The 27,746-nt window shown below is 37.8% G+C and overlaps 2 protein-coding genes across 2 annotated transcripts; both read right to left on the bottom strand.

The window, feature by feature from the left end:
* Positions 1–1,315: 1,315 nt before the first annotated feature.
* On the bottom strand, positions 1,316–22,928 carry LOC117344373. Its single transcript, XM_033907121.1, has 11 exons — positions 22,688–22,928; positions 14,234–14,301; positions 12,240–12,339; positions 11,241–11,350; positions 10,179–10,346; positions 7,714–7,810; positions 5,433–5,548; positions 4,227–4,370; positions 3,460–3,519; positions 3,397–3,405; positions 1,316–1,517 (listed from the first exon to the last, which is right to left on the bottom strand). Exons 2-11 carry the CDS (start codon positions 14,277–14,279, stop codon positions 1,429–1,431), a joined length of 939 nt encoding a protein of 312 aa, XP_033763012.1. The 5' UTR covers positions 14,280–14,301; positions 22,688–22,928; the 3' UTR covers positions 1,316–1,428.
* On the bottom strand, positions 16,950–18,539 carry LOC117343293. The gene is made up of 2 exons (XM_033905637.1): positions 18,268–18,539; positions 16,950–17,502 (listed from the first exon to the last, which is right to left on the bottom strand). The coding sequence occupies exons 1-2, from the start codon at positions 18,537–18,539 to the stop codon at positions 16,950–16,952; spliced, it is 825 nt and encodes a 274-aa protein (XP_033761528.1).
* Positions 22,929–27,746: the final 4,818 nt, after the last annotated feature.

Raw genomic sequence — 27,746 nt, 5'->3', positions numbered from 1 at the left:
GTTATACATAATCCATCTGGTAGAACTACATGACCGGACCCTACCGGAAAGGCGGCAGAACAACACATTCTGTCCTTATCCATGATTCGTTATGCAATTTGAGTAATTTTTTTCTTCCAAATGTTACCGTTGATACTACATCATCATTGACCTAAGCTTGTCAATGTCAATATAAAAGTCTAGAAGAGATGTCCTTTCTATGTCAGTATAATGGGCAATTAAGGACAGATGTCCTCCCAATATCAGTATAATGAACCAGGAAATGTGTCCTGCCAATGTCAGTATAATAGACTAGAAGAGATAACCTCCCAATGTCAGTATAATGGACTAGGAGTGATGTTCTTCCAATGTCAGTATAATTGACTAGGAGAGGTGTCCTTCTATTGTCAGTATAATGAACCACGAGAGGTGTCCTCCCAATGTCAGTATAATGGACTAGGATAGATGTCCTCCCAATGTCAGTATAATGGACCAGGAAAGGTGTCCTCCCAATGTCAGTATAATGGACTAGGAGAGGTGTCCTCCCAATGTCAGTATAATGGACTAGGAAAAATGTCGTCTAAATGTCAGTATAATGGACTAGGAAAGGTGTCCTCCCAATGTCAGTATAATATATAAAACACCTGCTACAGTTACAAATAACACACCTGCTACAGGTACATGACGCACCTGCTACAGGGACCTGACACCTGCCACAGGTACAAACCACACATTATGGATGGTTAGTGTTACAATGTTTATGTGTTCATACCATGTCTATACAATGTATACTTATTTTTTCATTATAATTATATTATCATTTCTACATAATAAACTGTTGTATGCTTTTTGGATATTATTATTTTAATATATGCATATGTCAACCCCACTAAGGCTAGCATAGGTTCTTGTATGTTTTTATCTACATTTAAACTGTTGGGTGCTTTTTGGATATTATTATTTAATATAGACATATAAGCTCTTTGCTACACCTTTAAGACTTGGTTACAAGGAGGGTAATAGTACTAATAATTATGAAAAGGGACAAATTTTTGCACTCCTGTCTTCATGTGACTGTGACTGTGACTGTGAAATCTTGACTGTAACGATACTGTGACGATACCGTAATGATACTGTAAAATCGTGTCTATTAAGTCTATAAAGAAACATATTCCTAAAGACCACCTGAAGTAACAAAATCCTCGATATAAAGGCCACCTGTAAATTACAAAATTCTGTATATAAAAGTCACATGTACGTTGCAAACTCCTGTATATAAAGTTCATATGTACTTTACAAAAACCTATATTAAGCAATGTAACACAATTCATGGTATATGTTTATTCAAAGCCACAAGATAAGCTGTTCAGCTAGCAGACAATTGAAATGAAAAGAATACCAGGAATTGGTGTTTTACACAGCCGACATATGTCAGACTTTCAGACATATTTAAAAGAAAATAGCGCCGAATAAGTTGACGAAGACCGCAAACAAGGCAAGTGGTACGATGACGTCTCCGATTACATCGTCGTCGTCATCTGTCGAAACAAAAATAACATAATGTAAATAAAGGTACACTCTATAACGGACGACTTTCTATTTATCTGTCAAAACAGCAATAACGTAATGTTGATAAGAGTACACTGTGTATAACGAACGACTTCCTATATATCTGCCAAAACAACAATAATGTAATGTAAATAAGGATGCACTGCGTATAACGGACGACTTTCTATATGTCTGTTCGGCCTGACCCCTATTGATTTACTGACCTTCTATGGTTTTAGTTCGGCCTGACCCCTATTGATTTACTGGCCCTCTATAGTTTTAGTTCGGCCTCCTCCCATATTGATTTATATTACTGGCCATCTATAGTTTTAGTTCGGCCTCACCTCCTATGGATTTACTGGCCATCTATGGCTTTAGTTCGGCCTCACCCGCTATGGATTTACTTGCCCTATATATAGTTTTAGTTCGGCCTCCCGTTACTCATCCTGTCTGTTTATAATCCACTTTGCTTCAGAACGTCACTGTAATTCTGTTCAGAAATGCCATCGACATTGTCTCAGCTACACCTTACGGCAGTATTGATCAACTCATTTTCATAATGTCAATAAGATGTTCAAGAAATATACACAACTTAACCGTTACGTTTGACCTCTGCACTTTAACCTTTAATAGCTCTTCCTCGTTAGGTTTGAATCAATTCACGTTCTAGGATCGTGGAGTTGGTTCGAATAGAATATTTTTTTCCTTAGATCGGTTAATTTTGACAAATATTGCACAAATTCGGCACGTAGAAACTCGAAAAGGGGGAGGGGTCGTTTAAATAATAAGTCAAAATGGGACAGGACAGTTTCAAAACTCCAGGAAATTAGATGAAGCCCAATAACTGTACATTTCTACCTGGACGCTAGGAAGACTGATGGAACAGGAGGACAGATACATGTATGCTCCAGGTGTATATATAAAAGTCCTTAGTGCGATATTTGCTCCTGAAATCCTAAGGAACCATAGTTGGGCCTCACCTTCTATGGATTTATTGGTCCACTATAGTTTTAGTTCGACTCACCCCCTTTGAAATAACTGGCCCTACATAGTTTTAGTTCGACTCACATCTGATGGATTAACTAGATATCTGTAATTCAAGTTCGGCCTCACCCCTAATGATTTACTGACATTCTGTGGTTTTAGTTCGGCTTGCCCACTTTGGATTTACTTCCCTTCTATAGTTTTAGTTCGGCCTCACCTCCTATGGATCTATTGGCCCTACATAGTTCGGCCTCACCCCATATGGATTTACTGACCTTCTATGGTTTTAGTTCGGCCTCACCCCCAATGGATTTACTGACCTGTGATTTAGTTCGGCCTCACCCCCTATGGATTTACTGACCTTCTATGGTTTTAGTTCGGCCTCACCCCTATGGATGTACTGACCTTCTATGGTTTTAGTTCGGCCTGACCCCCTATTGATTGACTGGCCCTACATAGTTCGGCCTCACCCCCTTTGGATTTACTGACCTTCTATGGTTTTATTTCGGCCACACCTTACGGCAGTAATGATTTACTGACATTCTGTAGTTTTAGTTCGGCTTGCCCACTTTGGATTTACTTCCCTTCTGCAGTTTTAGTTCGGCCTCACCTCCTATGGATCTATTGGCCCTACATAGTTCGGCCACACCCCATATGGATTTACTGACCTTCTATGGTTTTAGTTCGGCCTCGCCTACTATGGATTTATTGGCCCTACATAGTTCGGCCTCACCCCCTATGGATTTACCCCCTATGGATTTACTGGCCTTCTATAGTTTTAGTTCGGCCTGACCCCCTATAGATTGAATGGCCCTATATTGTTTCATAATAGGTTAGTAAAAAACCATATAAATAATAATATCTTACTGAATAATCAATACTCACTTGGTGCTGGTGTCGTTGTCGTCGTTGTTGTCGTCGTTGTTGTCGTAGTTGTTGGTGTCGTTGTTGTCGTTGTGGGTGTTGTCGTTGTTGTCGTAGTTGTTGTCGTCGATGTCGTTGAAGTAGCTGTTATGATATATTATTATAGATATGCTTATAATTAATCATGTCGTAATAACGACAGTACTAACAATTAAAGTGTTGAATTTTCAAAGCAATCTGCCCATTTGTCCAGAAACGAGTCAATGACAACCTATCACATGCCGACAACAAACAGTAAACATATAAATATGTTAACAAGATAAACAGCGAATGATAACGGTACTCAATGATGGTGTTTAATTTAATGATGATGATAAATTTCTGGTAGTGGGTTCTTTATTCTCTACACGAGACACAGTGCATGGTAATTGTTATAATAATAGTTTTTGAATGTAACGACACTACCCTTCATAAGCTAGCCTTGAAGTCGTAAAATTAATTAATGTTTTTTCCAGTGATTATCCAGTTCATTTTTGAAGCAATTCAAATTATTAGCACATACTACAATGTTTAGTTATTCCACACATTTAAAGTATTTTTTAAGTATTTTTCCTCTTCATAAGTGAACACTTTTGTGGGAATATTTGAGTTTATATCAATTTATATGTATCTAATATATATATATATATATTTTTTTTTTTTTTTTTTTATTTCCTCAATGCGGATGTTTGGTTGTTTTGGGGAGGATATTGGGGCGTAAGTGATTTTCGGAGTTTCCTTCATACTTACTTTACTGACAAAGTCGGACAGGCAAGACATATGATTACGTTTAATTCTTATGAGTTATTTACCGATTTTTTTGAAACACATGAAAATCCCGGGAAAGCTTTGGCCGTCATCAAATGTGAATTCCACTTCCACAGGACTGGCCAGGCCCGTCTGGGTCACACCTTGGAGTTGTCTACCGCATTGTGGTGTTCCTGTAGATCCGGCAACTAGAACCCGAAAATAACCATGTAAAACGTGTACCAGTATAATGCTTATTGCGTACTGTGTATCATAGACACATACACTTGTCAAACGTACATACACGAGTCAAATGTTCATACACGTGTCAAACGTATATACACGTGTCAAACGTACACAAACGTGTCAAACGTACATACACGTGTCAAACGTACAAACACGTGTAAAACGTAAGAAGCATTCAGCACTAAATAGGAAATTATTAGTCTGACAAAAATAAAGAGCTTTTTCTACGGCAAAAATCATGACGGTTAATCTTCTAAGGAAAATATTGAAAAGAAAACGGTACTTCAACCTTGCATGGCTTTTTCTTATTCCATGCAAGTGTTATTATTTTCTAATCCAAAATCTTGAACGGATTCGGGGGTCCGTTTTTCCATAATTAATATACATAAAGTGTGTGCTACCGTTTGGGAGGTTGTTTGCAGAAGCTGTGTGCTTTGGAGCGATATGTGCTCAGAAAACATATCAATATAAGGAAGTAGTTATTTTTTCATATTCAAATTTAAACATATGAGAACTGAAATGATACAAAAAACAAAGACAAGTTACATACACACTTGCATACACAAACTGTATACCAGGGGGGTGTAGAAGGCTGAATACGATATAACTAGTAGTTGTGTTAAAATGACAGCAGCATATATATTTAAACTGAAATACATATATCATTATGCATTCTTTTGATTTATTATATTTCGAAAAAGCCTCCTACTTTTCCATATTGTAATGGTTCACAATGTTTCTCTTAACACATCAGAATGATTATATAGAATAGTTTCAGCGATCAAGTGTTGTAAAACTTGAACCATGCAAAAGTCGACATTTTGTTTTATTTTACCAGTGATTATTTATTGTCTAAAAACTTATCAAGCAGGACCGAGGAAGCTTTGAACAAACAAAACCATGTCGACTTTACGTCCTATGAAACCAATTATTATATATTTTTATCAAAAAAAAAACTTGTCAAGAAGGACCGAGTAATGCAAAGCAGCATGCAAAATTCATATCGACATTTCGTTCTACGTTACCGGTGATCTTCACGAAATCGAATCCACAGAGGCTGCTGAACTCCGTGTGAAAAAAAATAACGTTGTACTCGATTGTATCGCTTGTTTCGAAACGCCATCTACATGTTGTTGTTGCACTGAAAATGAAGGATAACAACTTATAAATACACAAAGACTTAGAAAACATAGTAGTCAACGATTACAAGAACCTTCAATTTTTTCTTTTTCAAATGACTTCCTTTCAATAGATAAAAAAACAATCTAAGAATGGCGAGAAAGGACCTGACACCAAGTCATGACGATGACTAAAACAGCAAGGTTCCTTTGATGAGGTCTGATACCAAATGGATAATATGACTAAACAACAAGGTTCCTTTGATGAGGTCTGATACCAAATGGATAAAATGACTAAAACAACAAGGTTCCTTTGATGAGGTCTGATACCAAATGGATTAAAATGACTAAACAACAAGGTTCCTTTGATGAGGTCTGATACCAAATGGATAAAATGACCTAAACGAACAAGGTTCCTTTGATGAGGTTCTGATACCAAATGGATAAAATGACTAAAACAACAAGGTTCCTTTGATGAGGTCTGATACCAAATGGATAAAATGACTAAAACAACAAGGTTCCTTTGATGAGGTCTGATACCAAATGGATAAATGACTAAACAACAAGGTTCCTTTGATGAGGTCTGATACCAAATGGATAAAATGACTAAACAACAAGGTTCCTTTGATGAGGTATGATACCAAATGGATAAAATGACTAAAACAACAAGGTTCCTTTGATGAGGTCTGATACCAAATGGATAAAATGACTAAAACAACAAGGTTCCTTTGATGAGGTCTGATACCAAATGGATAAAATGACTAAAACAACAAGGTTCCTTTGATGAGGTCTGATACCAAATGGATAAAAAGACTAAACAACAAGGTTCCTTTGATGAGGTCTGATACCAAATGGATAAAATGACTAAACAACAAGGTTCCTTTGATGAGGTCTGATACCAAATGGATAAAATGACTAAACAACAAGGTTCCTTTGATGAGGTATGATACCAAATGGATAAAATGACTAAACAACAAGGTTCCTTTGATGAGGTCTGATACCAAATGGATAAAATGACTAAACAACAAGGTTCCTTTGATGAGGTCTGATACCAAATGGATAAAATGACTAAAACAACAAGGTTCCTTTGATGAGGTATGATACCAAATGGATAAAATGACTAAAACAACAAGGTTCCTTTGATGAGGTCTGATACCAAATGGATAAAATGACTAAAACAACAAGGTTCCTTTGATGAGGTCTGATACCAAATGGATAAAATGACTAAACAACAAGGTTCCTTTGATGAGGTATGATACAAATGAACAAAATGACTAAACAACAAGGTTCCTTTGATGAGGTATGATACCAAATGGATAAAATGACTTAACAACAAGGTTCCTTTGACGAGATCTGATTCTAAATGAGCATAATAACTAAACAAATGTTCGTTTGAGGAGATTTTATACCAAATGGTTATAAAGACTAAAACAACAAGGTTCCTTCAACGCGACCTGATACCAAATGGTTAAAATGACTAAAACAACAAGGTTCTTTGACGAAATGTGATTCCAAATGATTATAATGACTAAAACAACAATGTTCCTCTGACACGACCTGATAATAAAATGTTATAACTACTAAAACAACCAGTCTCGTTTGGCACGATCTGATAAGAGTCGGCTGTATAGAGGTTACAGAACGAGTGGTTGTTGGATATGAAATATATATGTTATTTTTTTAAATTTTCAAAAGACAAAAGGTTTAGCGAGTGTCTTTTGTAACTTTAAAAAACAATTCCTTTCGAGCGTATACAAATAAGGTGTACAAGTCACGGCCGGAGCTCGGCGATGCGATTATTGATGACTTTAATAACAATTGCAGTTCGGGTCAAAGTTCGAATTCTTGACCAATCAAAAGACCGGAAAGTTATATTTCACTCGTGGAATAAAACATATATACCCAACCGTCAGCACATTTATACAATGGCCTGAGAGTAGAATAACACAGATTGTGTGTTAGAAAACTACTGAAGCAACAAGACACGACCTCATAACAATCAGGTTCGAAAAATTCTTTGACGAGACTCCATAACAAAGTTGCACTTTATCATAAAAGTTTATTCAAAGTGAGCGGATAACACGGGAGTTTGGGACATATACGAATTAATTATGATACTTTGAAAATAACATTCAATGGAATAGGAATATGTCCATGTCATAGAATGAAATCACATTCGCATACTTACTCTGGATAAAATTCCGGGAAATTAGGGGAGGCGATACATGTTTCCCCACCAGTCACCGTATCCAGTGAAATTGTCTCCCCTGAAGAGCATGCAGCAGCTGTAGACGGAACATATATCTAACATTAAAACATATCAAACAAAGAAAGGGATTTCCAAACTTTTTCTATCTCACTTAGGTGTACGATAATTTTATTAGTATCAGGAACAGATAGCAATGACAAGCTTTAAGAAAAAATATATATTTAATTAAGAAATGAATTTAAACAAGCATTTTTGTAAAGTATTAAAGAAATATTTCAGTCAATTTTAACATCAAAACCAAGTGTTATGCTCGAAACAGGATCAGGTTTTTAAAGATATAAAATAATGATTATCCCGAGCGTAATCACTATATTGGAATTATGTTGACAAGATTTCGAACAAGTGTTTTGTCAAGAAATAACTTTAATGACTGACCCATGGTGACAGTTCACTCGACAATGGGATAAAAAGCTGTCATAACGCATTATCTTCACTATTTCATAGCTCGGAAACAAAGATTTTATCATATATTGTGTTAAAGATAAGCATATATGTATTTTCAAAACAAAATATCTTCTTTTTTCTATCCTCAAAATATTTAGTAAGATTAAATGAAGAACGCTTATTGTAATCAATAACAAGTTTGACATGGTTTGTTGCTATCAAACAAAACAGGCGAACGGACCATGTGAAATATTCTTGTTGGCACAAACAATGTATTTGATGGTTTTGTTAATTCCAAAAGATACTTGTTTTTGTTTGAATACAATGGTGTGAGAATACTGAATCATATGAGCTATGTGCAACTGTTAACTCCCCACCTCAAGGCCAGACTGTTTCCCAACAGTATAAGTATAATTTCTAAACGTGAATTTTATTTGTTTTACAACAATGGCAGTGCAAACTATATTAAGTCACATGTGTTGGCCAAAACTGAAGCGTGCGGTCGTATTGTGTGAGATCTCCATTAAATAACACCTAGGATATGAGTTATGTCCCTTGCCTTGAATTTTGAAAGTTTTTAACTAAATTTCCATTCCGCTAATTCAAATGTATTAATCACTATTAATACAATTTAATTGTGGACAACTGTTCAGTCATGTATTAGTTATTTTTCTGTATTAGTGCTTTGTTCAACGTTCAAAGTTTTCAATGTTCAACTGATCAATTATTGGAGAATAAGAAACTTGAACGTATTGACATGCATAATGAATGATTATTTATAATCTTGTTGTCTGACTTCTCTGAATAAAAGGTAAAAAAATGCATTAAACGTGACTACTTCATGACAAAATCTTTATTTTGTTTAGGCAATTTTATTTCACGCGCTGTGTTTTAAGTCGTTGAGGTCACCCTGCGATTCACGTGATGAGATATGTTTCTTTTTCTAACTACTCGACCTTGTCTTTCAAATTAAAGGTGCGATCAGTATCGACAATTTATATTGTTACATTCAAATCAGGCACTCCCGAATTGGGAATTAGATTTCGATAGAACACATTTGCATTTCCTGAATACTCGGAGTAGATAAATAAGATTTTACTATCTTAAAGGGGCATTCCTTTGTTCGGACATCAGAAACGTGCAAAATTTCTACTGATAAAATATATGCCCGAATGAGGATTATATGAGTTTGTGTGCTACAGTAATGAAAGTAACGCCGAAATATACAGAAAATGGCCATTTCGTACACAAATACCGTCTGCTTTTGCGATAATAAGTGATACTTCGGGTCGAATTGAGAATCTTTATGATTTAATACTTGAAGCACTTTTGTTTCCCTTGAGAGTGAAACTGTCGTATTGAATTAAAGATTATAACTTTTACTACTTGGGGAAAATACACATTTCTTATTAAGTTTCATTTTGGCGACAAGCCCTTTATTCAAACGAAAGAATGTCATTTTAATGTGTGACATTTCTATATTCCTTGACACCCTTTGACTTCATCAAAAAAAAACCTCTATGTAGTGGTTTCGGACTGAAATGTGTTGAACGTTTAACGGTTTACTTTCATTAACACTATATTACCTGGTTTCATATCAGATTTCGTCGCTTTCCTCCTTTCATTAATTTTTTTCCCCAGAATACATTACACGCATTTAGTTTACTGTAGCAGCGATCTCCAAAATCGACATCAGCACATTCGTTCGGATTTCGCGTCGAAAATTGAATTGCTGGGTTTGGATTGACATATAAGTAAACTCAATAAATGTATGTAGAAAAATATTTTCAAATGCAATATGTGTCAATGAGTTTCTATATGAGATGTAAAAAGTTATTTCAAGAAGGGCGTTGTACATTCATCAGGACTTCAGTTTTCGTTGTTTGATTTTTCTTGAAATGCTTGAAACACCCTTAGTTAAAATTAAACTAATTGGATTTAATACTATTAGAATATCTTTGAGAAACAACATTCACAATTTGGATATTTCATTTACCTACCAGAGTCAGGAGCTGGTAAAGTGATAGCTAGGTATTTAAAATTCAGCACCTCTCCCGCGGGAGGGGGTGTGTTCGTCGGCGATGGAGTTATTTCGATGGTAAACAATTGGCCAGCGACTCTCAAAGGAACAATACTGTTGGTACCAGAAAATGTGCTAAAAATATCTCCTGCGAAAAGAGCAGAATTGTTTAGTAACATATAGTATGGTTTACGTTAAGCTGAAAAAGAATTGTCGTTCATCTCGTACACTATTTGTCATTCGTGTGATGAATGATGGTGTGTTCTCATTAAGACGTTAAACACATTATCAGATGCAAGCCCCAGTATCATTGATGTTCCTCAACGTAAGGGAATCGTGTAACTTATTTCTCTATGGGAAAGCATAACAGAAATCCAGGAATCTTATCGTAGATTTCCCCCTCAAATTCAATGATGCTTTTCTATGGAAATTGTTTAGCTGGTGAAAATTTCCTTAGGATGAGGAACGCTGGTGAAAATTTTGATTTTGAATCTTTCCACATGTAAACATACAGGTAGAAGAACAACCAGTTGTTATGTACCAAACGTACATACCTAAAGACCATAAGTTATGCTATGTTATAATCGATGTGTCGTGTGATCATACGATAAGAGATAAATCAATATTACCCATACACTGACACCAGCCGAATTAGTTTATATCTGCTATTATATCATAACACACATTTTGGGAGGTTCAGTCTGTCACGAAACAATGCATCATAATTAGGTAACCAAGCTGGACTTTTTCTTCGATTCTCCGATGTCTGTTAATCAGAGGACATCGGAAAAAACCAAACTGGGAACCCACAATCATATCAATACACGGAAATATATTCTTTCTCCGGGTATGTAGGTGTCTCGTTTCTGTATTTGTAATCTTCTAAACAAAATATATAGCTTTTGTTTTCATCACGACATTCTTAGGCACATTCATATGCTTCAATTTGACCAGTAGACGTGGTTGGTAAAACCACATAGACCGGTATTACTATTATATTCGTCTTTCTTCGGGGACATTATTCTGGAGGTTTTAGACTTACCTGCGTCGTTCTTATATACTATTGTAGAAGGAGTTCCAACAATGACCGAACTGATCTCCACTCCTATCACTGCTCCTGGCGGGGCTGAGACAGTCCATTTACAGGGGGTTCTGCAACACGTAGTCATTACGTATAACCCACTGTTCCAGAAGTTCTAACCCAGTTTTCATAATATTCCTTTACTTATGTTCCAGAAGTTCTAGCCAAGTTTTCTTAATGTTCCTTTACCGGGGTACTTATGTTTTAGAAGTTCTAGCCTTCGTTTTTTAATAGTCCTTACATATGGAAATCCTTTAACTTGAAGAAAGAATTACATAATTTAACGAAAATTCCTTAACTACTCCTAAAGAGAAATTTTTAGGTCTTTAAGTGAAGGAGTATTGGTTAAACTTGGGTTTGGTTTTGTCTTTTTGAATGTATACATACCTCTAAAAAGTAATTAACTACGTTCGGAGACTTTAAAATATATATTCGTACTGTCAGAGTAATCCGGGATAAATTATCACATGATACCAATTTCTAAATAAAAATGTTGATTGTTTCTGGCTGATGGTTGACCTCTGACAAAACTGCTTAAAAACCGGGAACCTACTTTTTTTCAAAGGAGAAAAAATGAAAATAAGAATAATAATAAAAGTGTGTATCCGTTATTAACTGTAAAGAAAATTTAAATGACGGAACTTGGTGTCATTTTTGTAAGTCGTCTGTGCTGATAGATCGAAGTAAAGGGCTAATATTGAAGTGTCGTATAATCGTTGATTTTATATCCGGTACCTTTATTGAAAAGCTCTTTCAGAACGTTTGGTATATTTAGTTTTGCGTCCTATGAACAGCCAGGGTCATTTACACGAGAATATCAGTTTTTTTGACCAGCTGATATATAAATCTATTGGTTTCAAGTTACCAAGCAAAAGTGTGTATTTGATGACACGAGTTGTATAGAGATAAATGCAAATTGTTAAGTGGCTGTATTTTGATGGTATGAAATATTGTACGTACGTAAAGCCGGGGTTGCATGTCACTTCGATGCTCTTGAGTTCGTTGATCGGAGCGATAATAGAGGTATAGGGCTCACAACAGAGTCCAGCTGTTCCGCTTCCTAGGTAAAATTAAATAAACAATGTCAATATACATCGGTGAATTAAGAACTATATTAATGCAATATGAACACCGACATTTCGTGGTGATTTGTGGAAGACAATGATATTTAGAAAATCTTAATCTAATCCGAGAGAGAAACTATTTCTCTATTGATACATGGATATGCATGACTATTTCTGCTCTAATGAAATACCTTATCTAGCCACAGTAAGAGTTTTCTGTTTGAGGTTTAATCTATTGATAAAAAAATTATAGAGATTTACTCAAATGTAATTTATAGATAATCGTCTTTTCAAACTTCAGGATCACTGAACTACAGTAATGACAATCTACATCAATAGAGGATATCTAAAAGGTCTTCAGTAATACCAATTTTATTATGTGACCAATATTTTTTCACGAGTGCGTATCACGGGGGAAATATATCAAAATATTAACCAAACGAAGGAAATATCTCTTGCATTATGGAAGATATTGTTCTATATTCCGTTTATTACATTTTATAGTGAAATATACCGAGGGAGCTCAATCTCTCCCATACTTCATTGTGGGCCCCTGTTAATGGCTCACAAATCTACGCCAAATTGTGAAGTTATGTATTCTATCTTGCATTATAACGTCATATAAGATGACAGAGAACTATATGCAAATATTTATTTCCCCACTGTCGTCTGCAAACAATGTTCAATTATTCCAGGAAACTCAATGAAGTAGAACAAGAGGCCCCTCAAAATTTTGTTTTTAAATGCTAAAGAACCATATATAGTGTATATAAAAAAAATACTAGATGTCATGAGACATAGTTAATTTCTGGATACATTGTCTGGAAAAGTGGTATCATCCAGGACATAAAATGAATTCTAATGAAATTTAAGCAATAATTGTAGGTACCAATCAATCTGTTACATTTTCCAAAATGAAAGAGGTATTAATTATTCATGAGGAAGTTAATATTGACGTGGCGTACCTCTAATCAAGTTAATTGGTATATAATTGATTAATAGTATATACTAACTAATTAGTAGAGAACAGCTAGGAGTGTAAGTGTCTTAAAATGAACTCTATACTTTGGCGGAGGTACAGAATGGTCACTACTGTTTGTGTTTCTGAACAACGCCAACCGAAGTATTGCCATGCAATAGGTCTGTGATTGAAGCCGATATGTGATATATTCATGCTTACAAAAACAGGCAAGATGATGAGGATCATGCCTGTGGCAGGTGCAAGAAAACAGGATGAATATCATGCTTACAGAAGGTTCGAGAAGAGAGGAACAGAGGAGAATCATGATTACGGAAGGTGCAAGAATAAAGGAAAGGAATTATGCTTACGGAAGGTGAAAGACTAGAGGATGATTATTAAGCTTCAGTACTGAGAAAGAACAGAGGATGATTATTAAGTTTGAGTAGTGAGCTAGAACAGAGCATGAAAATCATACCTAGGGAAGGTGCAAGAGGTTGATTATCAAGCTGGAGTAATGTGCAAGAACACAGGATGATTATTAAGCTGGAGTAATGTGCAAGAACAGAGGATGATTATTAAGCTTGAAGTAATGTGCAAAAACAAAGGATGGTAATCATGCTTACTGAAGGTGCAAGAACAAAAGAAGAGAATCATGTTTGCGTTATGTGCAAAAACATGGGATAAGAATTGTGCATACGGAAAGTGCAAAAACAGAGGATTAGAAACATGCTTGCAGAATGTCCAAGAACAGTGAATGAGAATCGTGCATACGGAAAGAACAATAACACAGGATCCAGGATAAAATTCTAAAATGATATGCAAGGTTAGGGAATATGATTTCAACATAATTATCCTTTGGTTTACTGCTATGCACTATACGGTTTCCTTAACAACTATTTTTGACCTGTTTTACAATCTGTAATACTTACCGAGGTGCAGTGTTCCTGCAAACACCAGAACATGCAAGATCCACATCGTTTGATATAAGATTCACCCACTAAAAGTATAGAAGGTTATAACAAAGTCTGTAGATATAAGACGCAAACAAATGAATTAGAGATGTTGTATTATTAACTGACGTTACACATATAACATATATAGATAATAATGAACTGGTATATAGTCATCTGACGTTTTACTGTAAACATATATAGATAATGATGTACTGTTATATAGTCCGCTGATGTTACAGTTTAAACATATATAGATAATGGTGTACTGTTGTATAGTCAGCTGACGTTACATTGTAAACATATATAGATAATGATGTACTGGTATATAGTCAGGTGACGTTACACTGTAAACATCTATAGATAATGATGTAATGGTATATAGTCAGCTGACGTTACACTGTAAATATATATATATATTTACATTCTGTGTGACAGTCTCCCATTACTCCTGTGTTAAACCAGATGGTATTGATAACCGTATAAATGCAGCCCAGATCACATGACGTCACTTCCGTCAGCGTCAAAAAAAATGTGTGTCAATGCGTTGCGTGTTAATCAAACCAAGCAGGGATTTCGACTTAGAACAATCGTGTCAATATGACGTTATTTTGGTGCTTTGTTGTCACGCCGAGGCTTTGTAACACGTGAATTTGAATGCAAACCAAGTACTACAATGACATCGATTTCATATGTGCCGTTCTTTCAATTGAACAAACAGGGGAATAGCTGAACTTAAACCCCAGATTTAGCAAAGAGAAAGTGAAGATTAACGCGTCTTTATGTAAATATAACAATTAAACGCTGGATAGATTGTATTTGTTGTCAATATCAATGCAATCTGGGTGACAGATATATAGAATGACGCTCGTTTATCTGTCACCAAGATTGCCAATAAATACAATCTACCAAGCGTTTAATTGTTAAATAGATAATGATGTAAAGGTATATAGTCAGCTAACGTTACACTGTTGACATATATAATGATTTACTGGTATATAGTGTAACGGTTTAACCTGCTTGACTCACCGTTGTCCTACTCTCCAGGGTTCCTGCCTAAGATCGTCCTTGGTGCTACTTCGACTCTAGTATATAAAACAACCAAACAACTACTGCGATTTGATTGTAGACAGTGTGTATACATTGGTTTCCCAATACATGATCAGGGCCTAGCCTTTCCACGTGTACATGTTATTGTCATCTGAATGAGAGTGGGATGTATATCATGAAGCCCCTGTGTCTGTGCATGCATCTCGAGGATTCTCGTAGGCGCATGCGCGGCCACATCAGCTCACGCACCCCAATCCCTCGCACGTTCATTCCTAGCTATGACATGGACCAGGATATATGAGTCCCCACTGATCATTCCCAACTACCTGGTAAGACAGCACAACATATATATATATATGGATTGAATAGATTTTTTTTATTTTCATTGCGGCTATGAATACCAGTAGCTGGCTACATATCCCGTGGCGCGCGGTAGCTCGCCTCGGAGGATATGTAGCTAGCTACTGGTATTCATAGCCGCAATGAAAATTTTAAAAATCTATTAAATTCATATATTTACATAACCTTGATTTAAAAAATTTATATCGAGAAAACGAGAAATTTTATTAAAAAGCAAAATTTGTCATGTATACGACGAAACGCCAAATTATTAGACAGCCGGGAGATCCCGCCTATGCACCACGCCATTGTTTTAATGTCGTTCGCATTTTCCGGTCTTTTTTGTTTAATTTTGTATAAAACAAAAAGAAAGAAGTATTAAAGTAAAAATAATATTAGTATATGCTCTCTCAATATTTTTAACATTTATCTCGTACCAACGTTATCGATCCAAGGGAAGCTACTCTTCCTGTCTTACTGTCGATGGCGTATTAATATGACCCGATTAATCAGGTGATTTGCACGAGAGACAATGTTTTCATACGATTTTCATAGTGTATTCATGGTCATATGTTTGTTGTTTTCACTTGGTATGTTCATATCAGCAAACCACATTAGGAATGTAAATATATAAATATATATAATGCGGTTCTATTATATAGTTTCATATATGCGTATTATATAAATTATATAAAGAACCTACTTTTATATAAATTATGTCCATTGGACTTATACTTGTTATATTTATATTTGTAGGCTCTATATTTACCAGAAATATAAAAAGAAACCCTACAGAGTTTGTGTTGTGATTGCATGTCCTCACAAGTCTAAATGATGATATTTTTCCCAGACATTGGTTACATGAGACATCAACAGAGAGAAGTGCGAGCATGATGTGAGCACCCGGTGATACATATTCCGCGCCGGCGTAACATGAAGTTAATAGATGGTAGTTGGCACACTCGGTGGCTTACTAACTCTTTTCCGTACAGCACACGAAAATACACAAAGTTCTCACTCCCCAGAATAATTCTCAACTTACAACACATACATACTCACAAGACATAGTCAATAACTAATATAGATACGAAAAACATTTATACTTATATACACAAATACGATTATACACAGAACTATACAAATCAACATGAATGCATAACGCTTAGATATATCCCCCTCCCTTAATGGTGGACGTCCCGTCCAACCAAGCAGGAATGAAAACATGTCCATTAGAACTCCCGCGTCCCGCGATTGGCTCGTCCCGCGTGCTGGCACGTCCCGCGATTTCACTTTGTATGTCTTGGCGTTACTCACACTCCTCCCATTCAATAATGTGGCACGACCGCGTCACCGTTGTTTCCCCATCTGGTCCAGTGGTTGTCCCTATCGTGCTTTCCTCCCGGCGATGCCGCTTGACTCTCATGATGTCACACTGAACAGACACATCGGTGGCATCAACGTGTCGCTCCTTCCCTCTGCTCTCCTCATCTTTTGCCTCCTCCACAACTTTCTTAGGTTCCGCTGCCCACTTAACTGGTGTGGGATGTCGCAAAGGTGATACGACACAGGCATTAACAATAAACGCCCTCATAGATATGTCAGGATCTGCCCCGATGGACAGTTCCGCCGCTTCTTCAACATTCCCTTGCACCACAGAAACAGCAGCTGCATTGTTCGCCGTGACCGTGGTAGCTGGCGTAGCCTTCGCTGCCTTCGCTGGTGTGACAGTCGTGGTTGCACTTGTCACTGCCGACGTCGAAGAGGTCGAGCGCCGTTTTTTTAGGCGAGGTAAGGTCGAGGGCCTTGGACGGATGTTGCCTTTCAATATGGCGCCGCAAATCCCCTTTCCTGGACAGGGTCTGCTCACAATACTCACAGGAGAGTCTTTTGCTCTTTGCAATCAGGACGCTTGCGCTGTCGGATCCACTCGCCCAGTTGCCTTACTGTTTTATCTTGTTGCTGCGCTTCTTTAATAGGCAACTGTGAATCCAGCTCCGTGGAACATGGCTCCATCTAGTTTTGCCAGAAGTCTTTTCGACACAGTGATCACACGGAACTCTACTCAATCCATCTGCGTTTCCGTGATCTTTCCCTGGCCGATGCTGAATTTCAAATTCATACGTTGACCATGTCTCAATCCATAGTGCTGTTTGACCTTCCGGGTCCTTCTTCTGCATCAGCCATTGCAGTGCACTATGGTCTGTCCGGATAAGAAAGCTTTTCCCTGTAAGATAGTGCCGGAAATAATGTACAAAGTACACGACAGCTAGAAGTTCCTTCTTTGTGACGCAATAACATTGTTTCGAAAGCGTTCTATTTCCATAAAATATTGCCCGTTCTTTGCCGTCTTGTACTTGTGAAAGCACAGCGCCGATGCCCACGTCGCATGCGTCAGTATCCAAAATGAATGGTAGGTAAAAATTTGGATATGCAAATATCGGTGCCGATGTTAGCTTTGTCTTCAGTTGATCGAATGCTGTTTGGCAATGTGGTGTCCATACAAATGGCTGTTCTTTTGCAGTAATCTTGTTAGGAGGTTGTGCTATCCGCTTTTGTTTAAATTTCCTGTAAATCTTCAGTGATAATGTGTCCCAAGAATTATACTTCTTTAGCGAAGAAAGTACACTTTCGGGGTTTCAGCTTCAGACCCGCTTCCGCTAACCGCCCGCCCAAAAACACTGTCTAGGTTCTTCAGACACTCATCGAAAGTACGGCCATGGACGATAATGTCATCGAGGTAGATTAAGCATACTTCCCATTGGAGTTTCGATAGCACGGTCTCCGTTAGACGCTCAAATGTCGCCGGCGCGTTGCACAGACCAAAGGGTAAAACATTGAACTGGAACAGACTTTTTCGTATAACAAACGCCGTCTTTGATTTATCAGCCGGATCCATTGCAATCTGTCAGTATCCAGAGGAAAGGTCTAATGTTGAAAACCATTTTGCCCCGCCAAGTTTGTCCAAAGAAGCGTCGATACGTGGCAATGGATACGCATCCTTGATGGTGGCGTTATTCAATTGCCGGTAGTCAATGCAGAAGCGTAGACTACCATCTTTCTTGCGTACTGGGACGATTCCCGATGCCCATGGACTGGATGATGGTTTAATTATTCCCATTTTCAGCATTTCTTCCACGTGCTTGTCAGCTTCATGAAGCGAATGATGAGGCAATCGCCGCGGCGGCTGTTTAATCGGCTTCTTGTCTCCCCGTGTCGATCGTGTGTTTCACAACTCCAGTGTGACCTAAGTCCTGATCGTTCTTGGAGAACAAATCGCCAAATTTGCCCAATAAACGTTGCACTGCCTTAGCCTTTTCTCCGCTCAACCTGCTGGTGGCATCTTGATAAAGTTTCTCCGGGTGTTCTGGAACCTCGCATGACTTACTTTTCGTAATAGCATGTCTTACCACATCAGTAACAAGCTCAAATTGACCGATCGCCGTACCTTTGTACAACACCTGTGCCTCGTCCACTGGATTCAGTAATCTGACTTGTACCGTATCTGCTGCCAGTGCAAGTGTTCTCCCTACAATAGTATTCCCAGTTTTCCCTCCCCTGAGAGAGGTTCTACCAATCCAAATACATGACCAGCGTCTTCGCCGAGAGCTGCAGGAATGACTACCTCACTGCGTGGAGAAATTGTGATTGTCTCCCTAACATGAACTTGAGAACATTCAAACCGCCCTGTCAACCGACAGGCTATTACCTCGTCTCCCATGGTAAGTTCTTTCTTATTCAAGTCTATGTGACAGTTTTATTGGTACAAAAAGTCAAGCCCTAAAATGCCACCAGTCGTAATATCAGCGACAATAGCATTGAACTGTAAAGTTCTCCTGCCCACGGACAACGTAAACTCCGCCTTGCCAAGTGAGTGAATGGTCAGCCATTAGCAGCTATGACGTCCTTCTTGATAAGCTCTAGTTTCGGTCGCTTCGCCGGCGAAATAAACCGGTTGACAATAACGTTACTGCTGCACCAGTGTCAACAAGCAACTCCGCTTCAGCCCCGTTTAGTGTTGCCGAGATATAAAAGCCAGCCTGGACTTGTTCATATCCTGCCCCCATATTCGAATATGCCGAGCTGTTTTCTGGACAGTTGCGTCGAAAATGTCCTTCCTTGCCACATTTAAAGCATTTATTGTCCCTTGGTCGGCTCCTTCTAGTTCTTGATTCCTTGAGTTTGTCTATCTCCGATTTCATGTCGGCCATCATTTTCGGCAAATCTTTCAGTGTGTTGAGGGTTTCGTCCCGAATTGGCAATTCACTCACCGTGTCCGCAGTTCTGGCGTAACCTCTGAAATCGCACCTGAACCTTTCCTCTTTCTCGACCGCCTCCAATTCTACAGCTGTTCTCATCGCGTCATTAAGAGTACTAGGTCGACTTTGTTGTACGCGTAGGCGTATATCTGAACTAGTCCGCGCATCTATGAAAGAATCTTTCGCAAGAACCTCCCATAACTCTGGTGCGGCGCCTGGATTCTCCAGTTGTGTTAATCTTAAAATTCCCTGCCCTAGTTCTGGCAAACTTTCACCGGGATTCAAACAGCGACTCTTTAACTGCGAGCGATACAATTCCGTCTGTTTAGCTTGGGAAAATCGTTGCTGCAGCGCGGCTGCCAATATACCGAAATCAGCCTTCTCATGAGCCGGAAGATTACCTAATACGCCTTGCGCCAACACCCTTAGATTTACTGCGAGATGCATACCCTTCTCACTTTAGGACCAATTATTTAAAGCGCACAATTCAAAATGTGTCCTGTAATCAATCCAGGATGTTAAACCGTCATATGTTGCTGGCTTAACATTCGTGCTTGATTGGGGTTGCTTCAATGGCAAGATTTGTCTTGTATCCACACCAGGGACGTCTGGTCTTCCATCATTCTCATGCTGACGTTCCTTATTACGCCACTGACGATTCATTCCCAACACCATTGTAGTATCCGTTTCATCACCGGGCGTACTAGTCAACCATTTTTCTTCAATAAAATTGTCTCCTTGTTGCCCTGTTCGGCCTCTCCGCTGCTCAGTCCTCAATCGCGAATCCATGAGTGAAATCTTTCGGCTTTGTCTAACGCCCGCCGACGCCACCTCACGTCTCGGCGCTAAATCCTCCAATACACCTCCTGTGTACATGGCTTCCGGTGTCGAATATTCCAATTTCCTCTCTAGTTTACATTTACGCTACCCTGGCTATGTCGTTGGCTTTGCTCCACCATAAGGATCAAACTCCTTTAGTTGTTGACTCATAGGTGTCGGTTGTGCCGGAGACCCCCGATGCGCCGGCGATCCCTGCAATGCTGTAGACGCCTGGTGTGATGGATACGGTAGTCATGCCGGCGATAGTTGTAACGCCGGTGACGCCTCTTGCTCCCGCGCCGGATTGCTTCTGTCCGTCATATTCATATGGCCAATCTTCGCTTGCAGCTTTTCTATTGTTATATACAATTCTTCCCGTTTTGACGCCATGTTTACGGAGTATACCACTGCCACCAATTTTGTAACGGTTTAACCTGCTTGGTTCACCGTTGTCCTACTCTTCAGGGTTCCTGCGTAAGATCGTCGTTGGTACTACTTCGCCGCTAGTGTATAAAACAACCAAACACCTACTGCGATTTGATGATATTTATTCCCAGACATTGGTTGCATGAGACATCAACAGATGGTAGTTGGCACACTCGGTGGCGTGAGGATGTCCGACCGGTGAACCGGCGTTCCCTGGCGCTCCCCGGTGTCAGTCCGTACGCTCGGCGTACCTGGCGACAACCCGTTCCCGCCTACCTTACGCCGAACCAGCACCTCCCCGTCACAGTCCACCGGCCACCTCACTACATCGAGTGCTATTTATAGATGTCGTGTGCTCTCACCTGTTGACCGGTCGTCGCAGCTACAGGTGTCTAAGAAACTCCCGACTACCGTGCACGGGTATATATAGCCCCGAGCCCACATAATACGTCGCAATCCTTTACATGTAACAATACAGATAATACGCATTCAATACAAATACAGGTAAATATATACAATACACGTGCAACAAATACACGATCATTACAATAGTAAGCTGTTGTTACACTGTAAACATATATAGATAATGATGTATTGGTATATAGTCAGCTGACGTTACACTGTAAACATATGTAAATTGGTGTACTGGTATATAGTCAGTTCACGTAACACTTTAGACATATATAGATAATGATGTATTAGTATATAGTCAGCTGACGTAACACTCTAAACAAATCTAAGTAGGATGTACTGTTAAACAGTACATCATAATTAGTTCATCCATTTGAAAATATTGTAATCGCACGCACTATCTTACCTTTTTCATCTGGCAGTGTAAAATGTTATTATATCTGAGACATCCTTACAAAGCAGACGCCATTTTACCACAGACAAGCAACTTATTGCCCGCGAGGTAATGCAAAGCTAACTGATTTTATATACAGACTGTGTATGAGTCATGTTTGGTAGAGTGTACGTACATATTAGGTCTGATGCACGTAATTTTTTTGGTAATTGCTATACCTGTATGGTATTGATTAGATTATATCCTGTATTGAATTCAATGTAGTTTCCACTGCATTTCATTGATTATTTGATAAAAAAACAAAGTTTCCCTAGTATTTGCAAAATCTGAACTTTCCAGTGTTTCAATAATAACATTGTTTTAAATTATCGAAACCCGAAACTGGCATAGTTTGTCAGTTTTACTTTTTCATGGCGTTTCAGAATTTAAACTTTACATATTGATTAAAAATTCTAAGTTTTACATTATTCACAACAATCAGAATTTGAGTTGGTGTTTTCCAATGTCTAACTATTAAAACTTCACAAATTGTCATTTTTGTTGTGTCCTATCCTTACCCGAGATCATTTAAACGGTAGTACTTGGTAAAATAATCATATCGCAGTGTTTGAATATCAATAATAAAGAATACAATTTCTTTGACTTTATGTACCTCGTCACCGAGTCTTATGTTATTTATAAAATTACTTTAGTCATATAATCTGATATTGTTGATATAATTAAATGAAAATCGTGTACCTGTACATCAACGGTCTCCTTCAAGTGAATCACAGCTGCTTCCCGATCTTGTCCCTTCACAATATCAGAATGATAAAAGTCACGTGGGTTCCTCCAGGCCCCGTATGGTAAGGCATTCACAAAGGAGTGCCGCGCCATAGCGCCTCATATATGGATGGTTTGTGGTAATATCGTGACTGTAAATACACATGCATAGATGTCTCTAGGTGTTTTCTTGAATCTGTCCTGGCTACAGATACAGTGGCAGTGGTTTGTCAGATTGAGTGTAATAGTATTGGCTATCACTTCCTATTACTTATAAAGAAATTAAGTGGTCAAGTTGGTATGTTCGTCGTGTCCTTGCTTTGAGATTTATGAAAGTTCAAAACATTTTAAAATTTAAATAACAAGATTCGCAAATGTCCTTAAAATCTTCTTTGATAAGCTATTCTGTAAATTTGACATTTAATTGATTTAATTTGAAAACAAAAGCAGGCTCCGGTTTCATCAAGGACTTCCGGTTGACCAGGACCTGGTCAGTTGAACTCTTTGGGCTCCGTAGATTTTGTCGATATACACCATCTTTTTCAAAAATCACGGACTTGAACTGTGGCATGTGTCATCTTGAAGAAGGCCACCAAGCCATTCTTATGGAATTTTATAGAAACTGTCTGCCGAAAATGTGGTATTAGAAACGACGATTTGAACAATGGACTGACCACTATATGTGAATACCACTCACGCGCCCAATAATAGTGGATGTACGTACGCTTTACCTGTACAGGTGTAATCGGTGTTATTTGGAACTGATACTACGTTATATTATTTTGATCATGTCGGCGAGAAACAGTGTTGGAAGAAGAACTGGGGCGAAAGCCAAATCACCCGAATCTCTCTCGGATTATACCGATGACAAGGACCGTATTGATACACTCTTTAACATGATATCCGCTAAGGCGGATATGGACACTATCATGGACAAAAAGTTACAGAGATTGAGAGAAGGTGTCAGAGAGGAAAATAGGATACTAGTAGAACAACTGGAAGGACGGGTTTTCGACCTTGAAAAAGATAACGACACCCTGAAGGGAAAAGTACGTCAGCTCTCAAGTCAGTACAAGGAGACACAGGCTATTAACGCTATGGTAGAGAAGAAGCTGAATGATATCTAACAGCAAGGAAGAAAGAACACTGTACGTATTTTAGGTTTAGAGGACAACAACAAAAGTGAAACGGTCGAGGAGTGTGTGGGAAAAATTGTGTCATTTGTTCGAAGTTCTCTAGACGTGGATATTAATCCTAACGATATTGATATCGCACACAGACTCGGACGTTTTAACAGAGAAAGACCCAGAACAGTGATATGTAAGCTTACTCACAGGAGGAAGAAGACGGCGATTCTGAACAACAGAAGAAAACTGAAAGGAAAAAAGCAAGTGGTGTTCGAGGATTTGACACAAAGGAACCAGGAAATTCTCAGAGAAGCCTATCGACTGAAAAGTGTTAATCACTCGTACAGCCTTGATGGGAAACTGTTCGTTATATTAAAAAACGACAAGAAACGTAGAATCGGAACTAACACTATTTTAACAGATGACTTCTTGCTCGACGACAACAACTTTAGAACTGAAAATTATGGCCAATAGACTCTTTAACTGGATTTTTATTATGCGAGTCAGACCGGTAGTGAACTTAGGTACGTCATTGTGCCGCCAGAGATGAACCTTCTCTGGTTTACCGATCAGACCATTGTGGATATATCTTCTTTTCATAAGTTCGTGTTTATTTCTTTCCAAAATTTTTGTTTGTGTGTCAGAGATTTTTCGTTTAGGATGGTATGCAGCGGACAGTTTTCGTACTTATATATCTTCTGGTAAGTGGCTTATACGTTTTTTTCTATATTGCGTGATTGCCTTAACTGTTTTTATTATTCACCTTAAGTTTCTGTATCGAACGTCAACTTTTTGTCCGGTGGAACTCTTTTTTGTTTCAAGGGAGATCACTCTAAATCCTAACATATCGGGAACTGGCAAATGGTCTATTGAAGAAATACTTGTTTATTTTAAATTAAGCTTTGTTTTGTACTCTTGGTATTAGTACGACGGCCCATATACGCCTGAACAAATACACATAAGCAATTGATGTTTGTCCGAGGTTTCCAGAAAAATGTGGTCAAAAAACTGCATATGCAGTTGTTTTTTGCCAAGTGTCTGACACATTTCATTTGCTGAACAAAAAGCAAAGCAAAATCTGACGATGAAATGTGTCCGACACTTGGCTAAAAATAACTGCATATGCAGTTTTTTGACCACATTTTTCTGGAAACCACGGACAAACATCAATTGCTTATGTGTATATTGTCCAGGCGTATATGGGCCGTCGTACATGTATATTAGATTTATTAATCTTATTTTTCAAATTTTTCATTTCTTTTTTAAAAGGTACCAAAATGTCAAATGAATCGGATGAATCCCACTCAGTCCTTTGGTTAGTAATTTCTCCAAACATTTCCTGTTCTGACCTAATTAATATTTATTGTTGTATTTTATACATATACATGTACATGTATATGGAGCATGAGTTGTAAATTAGTGCCAAGTTGCTGTTCACAGCACCATGCACTGGGTTTTAATATCATCAATTCCAATAATTAAGAATACGAATAATTAATTCACACATGATCATCTTCACTTGTTGCTGCTTTTCTGTTGATTTTGTGAACTAAGCTCAGTATAGTTGGTTATGATCAGTTTATGAATTTGCTGCTATAAGCTAGGTAGTATATATCTGAAGTCAATAAAAGAAAGAAAATTATTCCAATTTTGTAAACACTTTAAATACATGCATGCTAATCTTCACTTTTTGTTGTTTTTCTGTTTACAGAATTCACAATTCAATGCAATTGGATCCTCAAAAGGCATGCCAATCTCCTACTGAATCTTCAGGAGTTCCAGTTTCTCAATATTTGAGGAAAAGGAGGAACGCAGGATCAGTCTATTTAGCCATTGGAAACAACACCAGCCCAGCTGCTGTCGTGAATCCCACTTATTATATATCAACATTAAGAGAAACATTTCATCTATTCATTCAGTGTTCAAATGAAGAAATTGGCCAAATATTGAGCAAGTTATGACATAATGAATTCCCAAAAGTGGGTAGATTAGACTAAGTAGACATTTGCTTGTCTGGTAGAATATGAACCCTGTCTCTAATAGATAGCTTATTATCAAGAGCAAATACACATATTTCATGCTTGTGGTACCATTTAATTTACAAAACAGAGTCCACCAGACCTACCTTATTGAGATATTGTTATGACCCGTCTGTGGTACAGAAATCGGGTTGAAACTGACGTATATTAAAAATGAAATAATTCAAGATGTGTTTGAGTTTTTTTTAATCCTTGTGGTGATGTACAAGTGATTAATACTAAAATCCTTTCCCTTAAGGGTAAATGCTACCTTATAAAATGTACCTATGATTTGTGCAATCAGAATGTGATAGGTGAACCATAAAAACAGATATAGAGTAGGGGGGGGGGGGGGGGGGGGGGGGGGGGGGGGGGGGATGAGAAAGTTCCCTCAAATTTTACATTGACAGTAACAGTACAATTTTTTAAAACATTTTAAAGACACCGCATGATCTTTGTCAGAGAAACTCTTCTAGAACACAAAATAACAAGAGATCCCAGAGGGATCTTGGCGCCCACCATTGAATGAACTGATACAATATACACTGGGCCGTTATAGGTTACATGTCAGATTGATCTTTTCTCTACTTTTCCCTTCCTCTAAGTCTTACTAATCTGTGTCAATTCAGAAACAGCCCTCTAGTACTTTTCAAACAAGGGGAACCTATATATAAAATTTAAGATTTAGCGATAATGGCTGTCTGTCGGCCATGTTGTTTTCAGATTGGTCCCAATATGCAAAAGTAGGCACTGAGGGGAACCTACATATGAAATTTGAAAAAGATCCCTTCAGTACTTTCACAGAAATAGTGATAACAAACTTCAATTGTCAAAATCCAAGATGGCTGCCTGTCGTCCATGTTGTTTTCCGATTGGTCTCAAAATGCAATATGCATAACTAGGGACCAGGGGGAACCTACATATGAAATTTGAGAAAGATCCCTTCAGTATTTTCTGAGAAATAGTTTAAAAGTGTTTTTCGTTTTTCGCCAAAAAAAAGCCTGGACTAACCCCCCCCCCCCCCCCCCCCTTATTTTTTTTTGGCGAAAATTTTTTTTTGTCTTCCGATTTCAAAAATTCTTTTTTAGATCAATGAAGACAAATTAGAAACTAAAACCCACCAAGTTTGAGTTCAATCGGATTATTATTAAGCTCACACAGACAAGTCAAAAAGTTGAAAAACATAATTTTTAGACCTTTTCGAACAAATAGAATATTTTTGTTTGTGTCTAGAAAGCGCATTTGTTGCCTTTTCTATTAAGCACTTGCATGACCTAATTATGAGTTGTATATTCAAAATTTGTGACTTATAATGTTGAATAAATGAATTTCCAGGTATACTAAATATTATTTTGTACATGAATTTTTTGAAATAATGAGCTGACAAATAAAATCGACCTTAATGTTATTTGGAACGTCAAGTTCAAACCGTCGCAAATAGAACAAACAAGAACACATTTTTTCCAAAATGTATATTTTTATTTGTCTCATTAGAAGATACCACACGCATATAATGTCAAGAAAACAATACCATGCACTCGGCCTCATGCATTTTAAGATTTCAATATGCGATACAGTATACACTGATACAGTATACACAGGTACAGTAAACACCGATACAGTTTACACCGCTACAGTATACACTGATAAAGTATACACTGGTACAGTATACATCGGTACAGTATACACTGATACAGTATACACCGATACAGTATACACTGGTACAGTATACACTGATACAGTATACACTGGTACAGTATACACTGGTACAGTATACACCGAAACAGTATACACTGTTACAGTATACACCGGTACAGTATACACCAATACAGTATACACTATACACTGATACAGTATACACTGGTACAGTATTCATTGGTACAGGGCCAG

Source organism: Pecten maximus, chromosome 15 (genome assembly GCF_902652985.1).
Source record: "Pecten maximus chromosome 15, xPecMax1.1, whole genome shotgun sequence".
Taxonomy (NCBI): Eukaryota; Metazoa; Mollusca; class Bivalvia; order Pectinida; family Pectinidae; genus Pecten; species Pecten maximus.
Note: the sequence above shows the minus strand (reverse complement) of the source record. Positions and strands in the feature narration are given on the sequence as shown.